At 41.2% G+C, this 18,515-nt stretch overlaps 1 protein-coding gene across 1 annotated transcript in view; it reads left to right on the top strand.

The window, feature by feature from the left end:
* DCN (decorin) overlaps nt 1–18,515 on the top strand; it is a 309,316-nt gene that overhangs the window by 59,924 nt on the left and 230,877 nt on the right. Inside the window, exon 2 of the mRNA XM_086919558.1 lies at nt 14,406–14,651. Within this exon, the coding sequence (XP_086775684.1) occupies nt 14,432–14,651 (220 nt within the window). The 5' untranslated portion in view covers nt 14,406–14,431. The remainder of the gene's footprint in view (nt 1–14,405; nt 14,652–18,515) is intronic.

Raw genomic sequence — 18,515 nt, 5'->3', positions numbered from 1 at the left:
TAAGGGACAGATGGAACAAAGCTGATGTGAGTATGTAGGGGTGGTGCTTATATGCAGCTCAGATCATCCATTAGGGAATCCCTTCATTGGTGGGGCAGAATCTAACACTATGAGAGCAATGACGTTTATACCTTCCAGATCCAGTCTGGTGGCTAGGGATATTATAAAAGTGAGGAATCAGTGGTTAGAAGTACCCATCAGAAATTAGAATTCTATTCTACCACATGGAGAAATGCAGAGTCACTACTGGCTATCAAAAATCTGTATGATGGCGGAGAACAAGGCATTCTATGTGTGTAATTGTTCTCTATAGATGGATATAGTCCGGGATAGGCAGTTAATTGAATTTCGGAGAAGCAAAGCCTTAGTATATATCACTGACAAAAAATCGACCTACAAAATATCGTCCTACAAGAATTTCGAGTCAAAAATATCGAGGGCAAGAATATCGACATCCTATCTACAACATTGAAAGTACAAAAATATCGATAAAATAATATAGATGTTAAAAATATCAGTTAAAATATCGTTTTTTTTCTTTTAAAATATAAATGTAAAATAAAGTAAATAACACTAATAAATAAAATCTACATAGTTAAAAATATCTAATAATGTTTAAAATTAATAAATAATACATTTGTGATAATAATACATTAATTAAATATATACAGTAAATATATAATATATATGTACTGAACAATAAGTTGTAATAATTATTTTACTAATTTATAAATTAATAAAAAATATTCAAAATTACAAATACATTTACAAACATAACACAATAACATAAATAAAATGTAAAAAATATAAAACAATTATTTTACTTTTAATATTTTTAAAATTAATTATATAAAAGTTGGATAGTGTAATTGAAAAAATTACTTTTCCCACTCCAGAGAGTGCAACAGTAAGGAAAGGGTTGGATAGCGTAGGAGTAAAAAATTACTATTCCCACTCCAGAGAGTGCAACAGTAGGGAAAGCATTGGATAGCGTAGGGGTAAAAACGTGCTTGTCCCACTCCAAAGAGTGCAACAGTAGAGAAAACGTTGGATAGCGTAGGGGTAAAAATTACTATTCCCACTCCAGAGAGTGCAACAGTAAGGAAAGTTTTGGATAGCCTAGGGGTAAAAATTGCTATTCCCACTCCAGAGAGTGCAACAGTAGGGAAAGCGTTGGATAGCGTAGGGGTAAAAATTACTATTCCCACTCCAAAGAGTGCAACAGTAGGGAAAGCGTTGGATAGCATAGGAGTAAAAATTACTATTCCCACTCCAGAGAGTGCAACAGTAGGGAAAGCGTTGGATAGCGTAGGGGTAAAAATTACTATTCCAACTCCAGAGAGTGCAACAGTAGGGAAATCGTTGGATAACATAGGGGTAAAATTACTATTCCCACTCCAGAAAATGCAACAGTAGGGAAAGCATTGGATAGCATTGGGGTTAAAATTACTATTCCCACTCCAAAGGGTGCAACAGTAGGGAAAGCGTTGGATAGCGTGGGGGTAAAAATGACTATTCCCACTCCAGAGAGTGCAACAGTAGGGAAAGCGTTGGATAGCGTATGAGTAAAATCTACTATTCCCACTCCAGAGAGTGCAACAGTAGGGAAAGTATTGGATAGCGTAGGGGTAACAATTACTATTCCCACTCCAGAGAGTGCAACAGTAGGGAAAGTGTTGGATAGCGTAGGGGTAAAAATTACAATTCCCACTCCAGAGAGTGCAACAGTAGGGAAAGTGTTGGATAGCGTTGGGGTAACAATTACTATTCCAACTCCAGATAGTGCAACAGTAGGGAAAGTGTTGGATAGCGTAGCGGTAACAGTTACTATTCCAACTCCAGAGAGTGCAACAGTAGGGAAAGTGTTGGATATCGTAGGGGTAACAATTACTATTCCCACTCCAGAGAGTGCAACAGTAGGGAAATTGTTGGATAGCATAGGGGTAACAATTACTATTCCCACTCCATAGAGTGCAACAGTAGGGAAAGTGTTGGATAGCGTAGGGGTTAAAATAACATACTTATAAATAAAAGCTTTTTTTAATAATAAAAATATAAACTATTAAATAAATATAAACCATATACTATACCTATACATAATTATAAAGAACATGATTAGCAAAATATATTTAACAAAAAATAAATAATAAAAAATACCATTTATAATATTTAATTGCCAATTAATAATTAATTAACAATTAGATAATTAACACAACTATTAATTTCAAAACAATATTACTTATTTAAATTTAAATTACTTCCCACCATATTCCCCTATAAACCCACAACAGAACACATTTATCAATTAATGAATTAATTAAAATTAATTACCGATTAATTAAAATTAATTACCAATTAATTAAAATTAATTCATGATTCCTACTAATTAATAATTAATTAAACATAATTAAATTACTTCCCACCTTATTCCATATAAACCCACAACCCGCTACAGAACATATTTATCAATTAATCAATTAATTAAAATGAATTACTAATTAATTAAATTTCATTACCAATTATTTGAAATTAATTAATAATAACTACTAATTGATAATTAATTTAAAATAATTAAATTACTTCCCACCCTATTCCCCTATAAACCCACAACCCGCTACAGAACATATTTATCAATTAATCAATTAATTAAAATTAATTACCAATGAATTAAATTTAATTACTAAATATTTAAAATGAATTAATAATAACTACTAATTATTAAGTAATTTAACATAATTAAATTACTTCCCACCCTATTCCCCTATAAACCCATAACCCGCTACAGAACACATTTATCAATTATTCAATTAATTACATTTAATTTCCAATTAATTAAAAATAATTACCAATTAATTAAAAGTTATTAATAAATCCTACTAATTAATAATAATTTAACATATTTAAATTACTTCCCACCCTATTCCCCTATAAACCCACAACCCGCTCCAGTACTAAAACATAAAATTAAATTAAAAATAACATTTGTAATATATAATATATAGTACACATATAATTTAAAACAAATAAACTACTTAACAAAAACATACAATACATACATATAAAATACATAATAAAATACATAACAACAAACAAATATCGATATTAGTAACATCGAAATTAGTGACATCGATATAATTGATATCGATATTACTAACTTCGATATTACTTACATCGATATAAAAAAATTCGATATTACTTACCTTAGGGTCGATATTCTGTCCAACGATATTCTTGATCTCGATATTCTTCACCTTCGATATTTACAACTCGATATTATTGTAAGTAGATATTAGAGATTCGATATTTTGACTGTGTACCTTAGTATATATTCTTGAAGTAGTTCTCTATCATAGGGGAAATTATATTTCATGAAAGTTAGATTACAAATTGGAGAAATCAGGGAAGGCAATAGGTCAACAGTTCCAGGTTTCAGGTTAACCATGGTAGGGGAGATATTTAGTAATTAATCTTCTGACTATAGCGGCCTTCTTTTGCAATATAGTGAGGCATAAATAGCTGTACATCCATTCTATTAGGGGTTCCATGACAAAGGCAAAAAGTTTTGATTATAGTTGGAAACCCTTTCAGTGTTGTGCTTAGTCTGTGCCCTAATAGTCACTGCTGAAACAGATGGCGTGTCATGAGTCTGTTGGATTGGATCGTGATGCTTTTCGACATCTATGGAAGCAATGATGGCTTTTAATACAGGTTTTAAAAAAAATTTTTATTTATGAAAGGTTTGGTTACATAGTAGTTGCATTGAGATTACAGGTGTAATAATAGCATATAGTGCAATACACAGTGTGTCAATAAAGCAACAGAACAAAACAAACAATACAAGGCTACCATTTTCATGAATACAGTTGTGTAATTTCACTTTCCCAGCTTTACAGACTTCACACATTTGATTTATAAATACAGCGTTATTGTCCTTCAGTATCGGATGACGTGTCTTGTGTGGTTGATCATAAGTATTGTATTAGTGATTGCTAAATATCTTTAGGCCTTGATGTGGCAGGTAGTTCCTCAGCATATAGTACAAGGTTTTCCCTGCAGAATATTAAATTCTTCAACCAGTGGCGAGGGACGGGCGGCCGTACTTTCCCAATGTACCACTACTCTCTCCTCTTTGCAAGCAGCAAAGCTATCCGGACGAATTTACCCATTGCTCCCTTCAAAAATGGTGCGAGACTCCGCAGGCATAGAAGTGGTGTGCGTTCTAGTGTAATATTAGTCATGGAGTGTAGTCTGCGTGTCACCTCGATCCAATAACTTGCTACCCATCTGCACTCCCAAGCTAGATGCCAGAAATCTGCTAGCACCCTCCTGCATCTTTTGCATGTATCATCTCAGAGACCATATTAACACAGTTTGGTTTGTGTGTGGTATACCTGGTGAAGGTATTTGAAGTGGATTATTTGCAGATTCCCGTTTAGTGTGAGTGCGCTTGTGAGTTTACAACAATGTTCCCACTCTTTCTGTGTAATCTGTGGGATCAGTCTAGTGTTCCATTGGATTAAACTCTTATTTCGGATTGTGTATTTCTCCCCTCTAGCCGAGCGAAATAGCTTAGTGATTAGTTTATGCCTGGTTGGAACTGATCAGCAGTGTCTGAAGAGTCCGTGATACCGGTGGTTTGGCAGGGAATGTATTGTAGTGTGTCTGTATTGTCTTTTTTAGTCTTTGGAAGTTAAACACAAATAGTGGTGTTCTGTTCTGCACACAATTTAAGGCTTCTATCCCAGCCAGCGGTAATATGTGCAGGGCTCCCGATTCCTGTGTCAGCGTCAAGGCCGCAGGATGCGCAATTGGTAACAGAGGAGCATAGAGTGGTAATTTCGAAGTAATGCTACCTATTTCTTGCCATGCCATTATCGTTGTGTCTAATGTGTTTATTTAGTTTTAGGGCGTGCTGCTTTTGATGAGCGTCAGCATTGATAGCAGTGGGATGGGGTGTGCGTCACCGTCTTCAACCGCAACTTTTGGGATGAAGTTGTGAGTGTTATACCAATAGGGTGCGTATTGCACTTAAGCACAAGGATTTTATACATACATATCGGGTACGCTGAAGCCCCCTCTTTCATAATTTAGGGTTAGGGTCTCCCAACTCACTTGAGCTTGCTTCCCCCAATACTAGGCAGATTAGCAGGGATTGGACTGTTGTAAAAAAAGTTTGGTTAATTTTATGGGTATTTTACTGAACAAGTATAGGAAGTGTGGCAGAACCACCATTTTGATAAGGGGGAGAGGCATTGATGTCCACCTGTCCACTTGCTTTTCCAGGGCTGTGCAAGTCGTAACATAGTTCTCTCGTATGACATTTACGGGGTCCAGATGAACCTATATCCCTAGGTATTTTACCCGTTCTGTGGTCCATTTAAGGGGAAATTCTATAGTGTGCGGAGAGATTTTCTCCGTCAGCGGCATGATGACAGATTTTGTCCAATTAATGCTCAGGCCTGAGAACAATCTGAATCTAATATATTCTCTTGATATCGGAGCCATGTTAGTCTGTGGTTCCCTGATAAACATTAGCATATTGTCGGCGTATAGCGCAATGCTGACAGGGCGATGGGCAAATCTTAATTCCGCTGCTCGGTGCCGCTGCTGTATAATGAAGGCAAGATGTTCCAAAACAGGGCAAAGAGAAGCGGCGACAGGAGGCATGCCTGTCTGGTTCCTCTGCCTATCAAAATGGGGTCTGATGTTTGCCCCTCCACCTGAATTTGTGCTGCAGGGTCCACATATCGCAGTCTCTCCTATTTGATAAATATCGGAGGGAATCTCATTCTCTGAAGTATGTGGAATAAGTAACTCCATTCTATAGAATCAAAAGTTTTGGCCACATCTAACATCACAGCCACAGCTTGTAAATCCGGGTCCAGCATGTGGAACATTGCAAACAATGTTCTTAGGCTGTATGATGTTGACCTGTCCGGAATGAAACCGGATTGGCCCGGAAGGACCAAGTTTGGCATCAGGGCTGGAGTATAAATAGTTTGCTAGTATTTTCGCTTCTACGTTAATAAGCGACAATGGTTGATAGGATTCGCAGCGGTTGGGTGGTTTATCTTTCTTCAGCAGAGCGATTATCAGCGCTTCTCTGAGCGTTCCTGGTAGTTTGCCTGTCTCATGGGCTTCATCACACATTTCTAATAGATAAGGGATTAGTTCATCCGCAAATTCTTTATAGAATTCTCTAGTTAAGCCATCCGGGCCTGGTGCTTTCATGCTAGGGAGCGATCAGATTGCTTCTTGGATGTCTGCCTCAGTGATTGGTTGACTTAGGTACTCTCTCTGTCTGTCTGACAGCCACGCAATGGCCACGTCAGACAAATAATCATATATGTCCAAGTTTCCGGTCCGGCCTTTTGATGTGTATAATTCCTCGTATGTGTGTTTAAATTATGTGATGATGTCTTGCGTTGTGTAATGATCCTTTCCTTTGTCGTCTGTTATCTTGGTGATTGTTTGTTTTTCTATACAGGCTTTGATTTTTGCTGCCAGATTGTGGCCAGTTCTGCCTCCCACCCCATAGGCATGTGCTATATGTCTTTTTGATATGTAACGAATCTCATCGGTCGCAAGTTTGTTATAACCAATTATTGCTGCCAGTGTCTGCGAACATGGTTGCCGCTCATATTTTCTCTCGAGGTGAGTCAATGTGTTTTCAACCTTATATAGCTGACCTCTGATGTCCTTTAATATTCCTGTAGTTTTACATATGCATTTCCCTCTTATTGTTACATTGAAGGCCTCCTACAATATAGCAGCGCTATCTACAGAACCCTTGTTGTAGTCAAAGTATTATGTGATTGACTCTCTTATCATGGATACATAGAGTGGGTCCAGCAGCATATCTGAGCGAAAACGCCATGTGAATTGTCTATGAATAGTTTGTGGGATGTGCAGCTGAATCTTCATAGGATTATGATCTGATAGTGTTTTGGGTTGCACCTCAATTGTGGAAACCCAGGCATTCGCTCCCTCACTGAGCAGCCAATAATCAAGTCTTGACCAGCTGCCATGTGCTGTTGATGTGTGTGTATGCAATCTAAGTGTTCTGCATTGTACAATCGCCACACATATTTGAGGCCAGCTCTTTCAATGCCTCATTAATAACCAGAGCCACTTTAGGTGCGTGTCCAGCTCTCCCGCTTGATTTGTCCCTGCTAGTGTCCAGATGTGTGTTGAGGTCTCCGCCCCATATTATTTCAGCATAATGCCAGTCTCGTAATATAGTTAGTATGCTCTCAAATAGGTCCGGATCATCTGTTTTGGGCCGTATACATTCATAATAGTGACCAATTTACTGGCAAGTTTACTGTGTGCAATTGTGTATCGGCCCTTCACATCTGTGCAACTTTTAATCATGGTATAAGGAAGAGTCTTTTTAATTAATATGATCACTCCTCTAGCATATGAAAAATAGGAGGATGCTAATCTGTGTCTGACCCATGTGCGCCTATTCTGGTTTCGGATTGTTTCGTCAGGTGCATCTCCTGTATCAGGGCTATCTTAATATCATGTTGATCTAAGTAGGCTACTACTTGTCTTATTTTTTAGGCGAATTCAATCGCCGAATATTCCATGTGAGGCAGTTTATTATTTCTACCTGTGACATATATTCACATTTTATGGTATGTATGGTACCAGTGATATGTTAAGCATATTTATTGTACCTTTAGCAATATTTAAGTTGTCTGTAGCCTCATAAAAACAGTCCTGCATCCCCACCCTCCCATATCCGCTCCCCACCCACTTCAGCATCCCCCAACTTGCTAAAGCCATCCCATGTTTCTGACCATAGCACCCAAATGCAACAAAAAGAACCATATTTAAATTTGGGGGACACCTGTTGGGGGAACGCTGGAGAACAGATAGCCTCCCAGTTATGAAGGGAGGTGGCCGATCCTCTATAATTACCCAACCTTTTATCAATGCATATTATATAGGTACAATTGTTAATATTGGGTTGAACAGTAAAATGATTTGTTATCTGAACAGTTCAAGTCTGTGTTCTTCAGTTTTCTTTTTGGAAGGGCAGTGAACGGTCACACTGGGGAAAAGGTCAGTCTTTCTTGCTGGTGTTTTGTATTCATGTGCCGCATTCTGTGGAGATTCTTTCTGTCCGCCTGTGTCTTTGGAGATCGAGTCTTGATGACGTCTCTTCAGGGTCTTGCCATAGTCCATTGCAGCTTTGGTGTGATGAATATTCTTACTTTCCCCTCCACTTCAATGCGCTGCCGCGCCGGGTATAGGATGGCATAGGGCACTTTACTTCTATTAAGACTTTCTTGACAGCCTGATAGTCTTTCCTGGGTTCTTGAACTGTTGCTGTGAAGTCTAGGTAGAAGGCCAGGTTATTACCTTTGTGGTTCATAATTCCTTTTTCTCTCGCCATGCGAAGAATGGCTTCACAGTCCCAATATTTCAATAGCCTGACAATTATAGGGCGAGGAGGGTCCCCGGGAGGGGGAAGAGTGGCAACAGAGTGGTGTGCCCTCTCCACGATTAGTACTCATGATAACTGTTCCACTCCGAAGATCTCCTTTAGTAGCACTTCCACATAGGTTTCCAGGCGTCCAGTGTTTGTGGATTCAGTCCCGTGATCCTCAGAATATTTTGCCTCCAGGTCTTTATTTTTGGCTTGTATAACGGCCAGTACTTTTTCCATGTCAAGTGTCTCTGTCGACATTTGCGGTAGGACATCTTCCACATTTGATATTCGGTTTTCCGCCTCGCTCAGCCGCACTGCATGCTTGTCCAGTTCCGAGGACATATGATCCATTCTTAAGTACAGGTTATCTATTTTCCCGTCTATAGATTGTAAGCTAGCCTATATGGCAAGGGGCGTTTTTTCAATTGCTGTAAAATTGTCACTGGGAGTCTCAAGTTCCGAGTCCGATACAGCACCCTGTTGTGATTTAGTACTTTTCCGTGGTTCAAACGTGAGGCGTGATTGGCTTCGTTCTGTCTCCCCATGACTTCAACTCTGAGTATGTCTGCTATGACCACAGATCTTAGCCAGGCCGGAGTTACGTCGATTTTCAGTGTCAGGGTTATCACACTTCCCCTAGATATTTGGCCCCTTTAAAGTGGCGTGTTGCAATGATCACTGTCTGGAAGATATCAATGTGTCACAGTCTCCCCATGTCAGGCTTTTGTCCGGACACAGAGGGCGATGGCACTCCCATATCCCTTCCTGCCATTATTTTCCCACGTGTAGCATGTCAATTGCAACCTCGCAGGTATTCAATTAAGTGGGCAATTTCTGTGCATAGCAGTCGGCACCAACGTGTCAAATATGTTCTCTCTTGGTCTTTTGCTCTGGGCCTAGTAGGGTATCTCAGCATGGTTTTGTATCTTATTGAGCCTGTCTTGCTTTGATGTAGGGGATCCGCAAGTGTCTGTTTCACTCTGCCTCCTATGTCTTTATTGCTCTTCAGTGCCTTATCTTAGCGCAAGGTTTGGCGATGATTACTTCCCTGTGGGGGGGGGGCAAGTGTCAGTGTTTTTGCACGTAGTGTGGGATGTCCTTTTCTCTGCCTTTTTAGTACTCCAGCGAGGCACTTTGCTTTTACCCAGCCCTGCCGTCGATTGACAGCTCAAGCTTCAGCTTCGCTAGTTGCAGTATTGTGGTGTGGGTAAGTTTCCTACGCGCTTTAGGCTTAGGCACTGCACTGTATTTTCCCAGTATTGTGATTAATCAGTCTGTCTGCATATGTCTCTCATATTCGTGCCCCTAAGTTTGGAGGGACCTTCCGTGCATTGTCTGGGTACCATGCGGGGGTCCTGATTGATTCCCCTGGGACAGGGACAGCGCTGCGGTGTGTAAGTGCTTGTGCAAAATGACTTGTCCTATGTCCTGCTCCTGTTGCGAGGCAGTGTTTGATGCGTTGTAGCTTTCATGCGCGCTGGTGACCCACTCTCCAGTCTCCCTGCTCTCTTCTACATTGGAGCTTCGCCACTGTAGCCCGCTGCCTATGTCTGGCTGGGGACCCCAAAATGTTTTCAGGGGCGTCCGATTGTGCGCCAGCAGGTCAGGTTCCCAACAGTATAACGCTATCGCACCCCAGCACTCACCCAGTCCGCCGCAATCTTTCAGTTGTTGCCTTCGGCAGCAGATACGTGGCCCGGGGTATTGCCATGATCTACCACAACGGGCAGTTCCGCCCCATTGTCCTAAGCGGTTTCCCCGCTCCAGCCGAACTGGGATAACTGCCGCTGCTCAACCGTCAGGCGGCCATGTTGTCGTCTTAGGTCTGTATTCACCCAGCTTGTTACACGCCTTGCGGGTTGATCTGGCTTTATATTTTTCCTCTGGTTCCCCGTGTCCTGTGTTCAGTGCCTCCTCCTACGTTTGTCAGCTGTTGATTTTGTTGGGACATGCAGGATCATACAAGGATTGCGGGATCGGCAGGCAGAGCTGCTCTATAGCGCAGCCATCTTGCTGTGTGCCCTCTAGCACCCCCGCTTTTAATACAGGTTTCACATGACTGATAGCTAAAACAAATCTGTGATTGTTATGCTGGATGAAGCATCCACGGACAAAAACACAGAGAGGATTAGGATGATAATTTGGGAACTGGGTTTCAGAGGCAATTCATCAAACTTCGGTAAATACGTTCTTGTTGCTGTTAATTAGTGATAGACACCTATATCACACAGAAATTATTTGGCTTTTTCCAGTCATGTATGCACGATAGCCATGAGTGTATCCCTCAAAGATTCCCCGAGCCAAGGGGTGGGGACAATGGTGTCGGTCACATCTGTTTCACAAGCCACAATGATGATAGTCCTTAGTATTGGATTTCCTGCAACGTGTAAGCCACTGCCAAAAAAGGCGCTCTGTGGAATTTCCTTACCAGCAAATTCACTTTTGAGGTACTGAAAGAGGAATCTCCTGTACCACAGTGCATGCACACTGCTACTGGGGATTCCTTGGTATTCCACATGGCCTGTGCACCCATTCTCACTCTGTGGCCTTCCCTCCACTTTAATCATGGGCAGGTTCTGCTAGTGTCCGTGTAACGATATAGTAGGTTGTTGGCAATGGGGAGGTGGATTGGATGCAGGTGACGCCTCGAGCCATGTCTATGTCAGGGCACTATTGTGTGAGGAAACTAGGGTTATTAAAATTCTAAGTTTAATTTCTTTGCGTTTAAAAATTATTTCCATCTGAAAAATGCTGTACTCATATTTTATTTTCTGCTTATTAAAGACTTTCCATGTAAAATTGCTGTTGTTTCCCTGCGTTACTGCTAGGAGACTTATTTCAGGAAATTGCCATTGTCAATAGGAAATCATCTAAAATAGGCAAATCATGTTCCTTACACTGAGGGCAAGGGGGTACTGGTACGTGTTCTCTTCTCGAAACGTCCACCCACTAAAAGGAAAATGCTATTAAAAAGTTTGATTTCTAAAATCAACTGAATTGCATGTAAAAGTGACCAAATGATGGGACACGCCTAATCCCTTCTATGAATGTTCACATTTCCGTTTTAGCTATGGCTGTAATATCAAATGATAATTTCTTCGAATAGAATATTATGTATCAGGGTATTCACAGAAAATGTCTTTACATCTGACTTGAAATCCCTACAAATAACAAGCTTTCTGGCTCTTTTTCTAGGGGGTGCCCAATCGGAACATTTACCTTCCAACACACTTAAATATACTTCGATAAGCGTGAATTACCTTTCGTTGAACTACGTGCGCATTGATTCTCTACCTGCCTTGACTCTTCACTAGCTAAATCATGTGCCTGTAACTTACAAATTCAAAGAGAGCAGTTTACAATTTGTATCTGTAAACATTTTATGATATCTAATTAAAGGCAAATGAAAGAGTACATTTTTTTATTTTATAATGCTGGTGTCTTTTGGATCCTTAACAATTCAGTCCATGACTAATCACTCTATGTTGCCAACATCCAACACATTTACTTAAATGTGCTCAACATCTATACAGTATGTTCAAGTTCAGTTGCCAAGTGATGGGAGGTTTCCCATTATTACATTTCAAGATGTTGTTTAATAGCTATTTAATAGCTACATATGACGCATTTCTACATTCAAATTTTCTGCCAAAAGAATTTTATTTTCGCAAAATGGGAGTTTGAATTTATTTCCAAGACAGTCCGAATCCCCATTGGTTTCTCCTGGAAAAAATGCAGAGTACGGTCAGCTATTCATTCAACTGATGTCTACTTGAATTTTTGGGTGATAAAACCACAGTATGGATTTATTTTCAATAAACTGCAATCAAAAGAATGTTAAAAATAGTTAGGTCATGGCCTTTGTGGAAAGGTGTATATTCATTTCTTATCATGTTTCTTTTCCTCCAAATTTCAGATCATGAAAAAAATGACTAGGGAAAAATAACACTTAGATTTGATAAATTAAAGCAGAAATTCGGTGCTTCCAGGTGTATGGTGCTGAGCTCCTCTGACCAGTAGTGAAGTCAATAAATGAACTTTGAATATGTGACCATGAATCAGTGCATCTAATATGGGGAGAAGAAAACTGTTCAGACACCCATCTCCCCTGCTCTCTGACAAAATTATATTATCTGTGGTTAAGTACTTTTCGAATAGCAACCCCACTTCACCACCATTTGTCAATTTTAGTAAAATGAACCACGATACCAGTGATCGTCTCTGCTCATTAAAAGGAACCGCCATCACAGTGTTTCATTTCAATGTACAAAACCCTAGTGGAAAGCGCACTTTCTCTTCCAGGGTGTAAGGGGATCTTTTTTTTCTCTTCCTCACCACCAGTTTTTTCCTGGCGGAGAAAAGCAGAAAAAAGTCTCTACAACATCCACCCTAAATATGGCGGTGATGTAATGTCCTTCCTCTAATGGCCCCAAATTAATCGGGCCTTCAGAGCAAGTTTTCTGTTAATGGAGCCCACCCTCAATGGAAAAGTTAAGGTCTTCTCACCTCTAAATAAGACATGCAACAGAAGGTTTGGCGGAAGAGTACCCTGTTGAGTTTGGAATTCGAGCAGGAAGAAAGTTGGGCCACACATGCACCCACATACATAAACTGACCCATCTACATGCACAATCACACCCCCATGCACTTTCGAGTGCACACATAAACCCACCATTCACAAGCACACACACCCATTCACAACACGCACTCACAAATACACACATTCATACATGCACACATGCATGCACACACCAAACGTTCATAAAAAAACTTGCTGACGTTATAGGACAATGTGGAATGTTGCCTTCTCTCATTGACTGACCTTGGGTAAGTCACCTTAGGTCAGTCAATGAGAGGAGGTGACAGTCCCTTAGTCATCATAGAGTGGCATGGAGGCAGTGAGACTGCTGACCCCACCCATTCTGTGATACTTGACCCTGGGCACTTCAAGGCATAACACTGTAGCATCCAGGCACGAGGCTATCAGTGACGCTCATCAAAAACACCGATATGAAAAAGGGTCCTAGGGTATATTTATAGACCTCGCACAGACACAACCCACAACACAACACTATAGCAACAAAAACTGTCCATGGGTCTCATACAAGTTTAAACATATCAGTGAAGCTATCCTCCATCATGAGTGGGAGGGCCTTCAAGGGCTTTACTGAGCTGAGGAGGTCATAGCCACAGAGCTGTAACATCTTCAACCAGGCAAAGTTCAGCTCAGCCAGCAAGGCATCTGCCAGGCAGGCACCTACACATTTACAGTATGTACAGCACCTGGCTGCCTGACCTGAATATATGAAGGGTCTGTAAAACTGCCTGCCATGAATATATAGTGTGTCTGTAAAACTGACCTTTGTTCAGCCTGATAGGCAGTCTCCATGTCTGAAAGAAGGTGGGTGCCACAAACCTTTTCTTATGCTCCTGGAAAAGCCAGGATGAACTTTCTGCAAAATGGCCTGTGAATCCCTACAAATCCCTTGTTTGAAACTGAAACAGATTCCTCTGGATTTGTGGAATAATTTGACTGCTCAAACACCCTACTGAGATTTGGGAGGCATTTTGTACAGTAATCTGAAATTTCGAGTGCTTACCTAGTATTTGGGTAAAGATGATTATGCAAGAATGGCATGGATGCTTATGTAAATCTTGCAGGGACTTCCTAATTCTTTCATGGTTTGCTTGGCTATAGGATTGTGGGACATAATCCAGGTAGTTTAAAAGGCCTGTTATAACATTGCATTGTTTTTCAACCTCTTTTTGTCTTTAAGACACGTTTTTCATTAAATATTGGTGGCTGACATATGATATTGTTCTGAAAGCAATATAAAAACGTTGCTCATTCACAGCACGATTTTAATAAATTTGATTTGACAGCATACGTATGAAATAGATCAAAAGTTAGTCATTTATGCACTATAAACTTCATTTTTTAATGATACACGTTCATTTTTCCTAGGCTTTACAAAATAGATGAACTGAATCATGATGAGGACGGCCATCATTTTCATCCTGCTCGTGGCAGTTTGCTGGGCGAAACCATTTCACCAAAGAGGATTGTTTGACTTTATGCTTGAAGATGAAGGGTCAACTCCGGACTTAGGAGAGGGCGAACCAAGTGTATTTCCTCCTCTTGTGCCAGTTGGGCCAATGTGCCCATTTCGGTGCCAGTGCCATCTCCGTGTTGTGCAGTGCTCTGATATAGGTAAGCTCTAAATCAGCATATTTGCAAATGTCACCATGTCATTTCATGTGTATTTAAGTTACTGATGTTATTGCTGTAACTTTAGCTTCTCATCCCCAATTTGTGAAGGAACTTTCTGGGGCTGTCTCATGGTCCCGTGTTTTTGCACGGCAATGGCACAGAAGAGATCTCTGCATTGGTGTCCTCTTTAGGACATACATTCAACCAAACTGTCTCTGCATTAGTGGATTGCATGCTCGCGAAAACAAAGGGGAAATTACTGAGCTTTGCTGTCAGCAAAATATAGATGAACTCAGAGAAATTTCGTGTTAATATATGCACTAAAGACACCAAAAACAAATGCACATATTTTTTCTAATACAGCACAGTGAAGAAAAGAAGATCGAGATGAGGCACAATAGTAAGGAAACAAAAGTAAACGCTCTGCCTTCCATCATCGATGGGTAGTCGGTTTAAAGGATTTGGTGACTGAAACTACTGATAACCTGATTATTGCCCTGAATGCAACAGGTGTGCCCAGATGTGTGATTCAGGTCTGCTGTGCCACACCACTCACTCTATACCCTACTGACACAGCTCAACTAGGTTGAAACCTGCCTGGGGTTGTTTGTGTTCTCGTTTACAGGGGGCCTTAACTGGCAGCTCAGGATGGATTATTTCTTTACGACCAAAGTTAGTACAGATTTCAGCAAGGTAGGCCATTATTTAGACTGGCACAATATGTGGCAAGCAATGGGTTAGAATGCAACCCAGAGTGATTGTCAGTTGTTTAGACAATGTACAAGCATCATTCCCATGAGTAGCAGGGTCAGTACTGATTTGCATAAAGTAGGTCTCTGACAGAATAGGAGCAATGAATGAAAAACAATGGGTTGGAATATTACACAGAGTGATCGCTTTTTATTTAAACTATTTACAAGCATTCCTGCCATCACTGTTTGTGTTCCTGAAGAAAGACACTGAATCAAGGCTAGGAATCTGAAGACGATATGGAAGCCAACAAACCTTGAGCAAAGGCTGGACACAAAGCCTATTTTACAATCTATATGGGATGCAGCAGGTCTGTTGCCAAGAGACAGCAAAGGCTGCCTGTATGCAAAAAGCAATAATTGATGCTTTCCATTAAAACACTACAAAAGGGGAGCTTCCTATTTTGGATTACATTGATAGTTATTCCTAGACAAGAATCAACAATGTTTTCTTACCTACACATATGCATCACAACATATTTTCCCTTTTACAACGTTCTGGTTAAAGTTTTCATTTTGCAAAGTGAACGTAATGTGATGTCACAGTCTTAGATTCAGAAAAGGGGGTGGTGATGGACAGAGTTTCTGAATTAAGCAGAACACTCGTACCCAGTCAACAGATCAGGGCTTGATCCATCACCGTTTTTTAGCTCACTGCACCATCCCAGCTCAGAACCTGGCTACATGCAAATTAGCCTGTCCCTGGCCCAGTGCATCATGGGAACAAGGCAGACCAAATTACCAAGCCAATTTTTTTACTGGAAAGGAAAAAAGCTTCCGGGGACCGGTTTCTGGCATTACAGCCGTCTTCGGCCCGGCTTGCTTGAATCCTGATGGTGCAGTGAGCAAGGGATTCATGTCTGAGCATACCCTTCCACGCTTATGGTGGACACAACGATTCAGTAAAGGGGGTGGTGATGGACAGAGTATCTGAATTAAGCAGAACACTCGTACCCAGTCAACAGATCAGGGCTTGATCCATCACCGTTTTTTAGCTCACTGCACCATCCCAGCTCAGAACCTGGCTACATGCAAATTAGTCTGTCCCTGGCCCAGTGCATCATGGGAACAAGGCAGACCAAACTACCAAGCCAATTCTTTTACTGGAAAAGCGTGGAAGGGTATACTCAGATGTGAGTCCCTTGCTCATTGCACCATCAGGATTCAAGCAAGCCGGGCCGAAGACGGCTGAAATGACCGAAACCGGTCCCCGGAAGCTTGTTTCCTTCCCAGTATAAGAATTGGCTTGGTAGTTTGGTCTGCCCTGTTCCCATGGTGCAGTGAGCTAAAAAACGGTGATGGATCAAGCCCTGATCTTTGGACTGGGTAAGAGTGGTCTGCTTAATTCAGACACTCTGTTCATCACCACCCCCTTTTCTGAATCATTTTTGTCCACCACAAGCGTGGAAGGGTATAAACAGATGTGAGTCCCTTGCTCATTGCACCATCAGGATTCAAGCAAGCCGGGCCGAAGACGGCTGAAATGCCAGAAACCGGTCCCCGGAAGCTTGTTTCCTTCCCAGTATAAGAATTGGCTTGGTAGTTTGTTCTGCCCTATTCCCATGATGCACTGGGCCAGGGTCAGACTAATTTGCATATAGCCAAGTTCTGAGCTGGGATGGTGCAGTGAGCTAAAAAACGGTGATGGATCAAGCCCTGATCTTTGGACTGGGTAAGAGTGGTCTGCTTAAACCAGACACTCTGTTCATCACCACCCCCTTATCTGAATCATTTTTGTCCACCATAAGCATGGAAGGGTATACTCAGATGTGAGTCCCTTGCTCATTGCACCATCAGGATTCAAGCAAGCCGGGCCGAAGACGGCTGAAATGCCAGAAACCGGTCCCCGGAAGCTTGTTTCCTTCCCAGTATAAGAATTGGCTTGGTAGTTTGGTTTGCCCTGTTCCCATGATGCACTGGGCCAGGGTCAGACTAATTTGCATATAGCCAAGTTTTGAGCTGGGATGGTGCAGTGAGCTAAAAAACGGTGATGGATCAAGCCCTGATCTTTGGACTGGGTAAGAGTGGTCTGCTTAATTCAGACACTCTGTTCATCACCACCCCCTTTTCTGAATCATTTTTGTCCACCATAAGCGTGGAAGGGTATACTCAGATGTGAGTCCCTTGCTCATTGCACCATCAGGATTCAAGCAAGCCGGGCTGAAGACGGCTGAAATGCCAGAAACCGGTCCCCGGAAGCTTGTTTCCTTCCCAGTATAAGAATTGGCTTGGTAGTTTGGTCTGCCCTGTTCCCATGATGCACTGGGCCAGGGTCAGACTAATTTGCATATAGCCAAGTTCTGAGCTGGGATGGTGCAGTGAGCTAAAAAATGGTGATGGATCAAGCCCTGATCTTTGGACTGGGTAAGAGTGGTCTGCTTAATTCAGACACTCTGTTCATCACCACCCCCTTTTCTGAATCGTCACAGTCTTAGAGGCACATACATGCATGCCTAGGACTGCTATATTTTGAGTACATGCTTCCTTTTTACCGAAGAGGTTCATAGAAAGCATGATGAACAGTGTGGACAAATGCTTCTTTTTGCATTATCGTCCCCATTTTGTTAGACTCATGATACCGTTTTTTGAAGGGTGTCAAAAGGGCATAATGTACCGTTAGGGACTACATGAAGCTTCACACCTCCCCTGTGTTGGAACCATACTTAGACTTCCTGGACAGTTCCTGGGATAAACTGCTTCTGACCAGATTCAGATTAGGCTTTATTAGGTGACACTTTGGCTTTCCATTTGGCCAGTTTGATCCTGCTAAAGTTTTACTCTGCCATTGTGGCGAGTCTTTCCCTCAGAGCTTGCTGCATTTTATTTATTTTTTTGCAAATTTACAAAGCTTTTACAAAAAAGTGTTTAATTTCAATTTTAAGAAAAGGAGGTGATGCACTGGACTATTTACAACTTCTCAGCTCTCCCTCACTCTGTGTCAATGTCTGCACCGTTTAAAAATGCACCATCAGAAAGAGGAAATGTATATTTTTTCAGCAGGAGCCGGTCGTAGAGCTACCTTTGCCCTGTATGATCTCCCTGGACCGGGCCTTCCAAGTTTAACTTGGAAGGCTTTACTCATTCTAGAGCTCCTTCTGTTTACTATGTTTATTAA

Source organism: Lissotriton vulgaris, chromosome 1_1 (assembly GCF_964263255.1).
Source record: "Lissotriton vulgaris chromosome 1_1, aLisVul1.2, whole genome shotgun sequence".
Taxonomy (NCBI): Eukaryota; Metazoa; Chordata; class Amphibia; order Caudata; family Salamandridae; genus Lissotriton; species Lissotriton vulgaris.
Note: the sequence above shows the minus strand (reverse complement) of the source record. Positions and strands in the feature narration are given on the sequence as shown.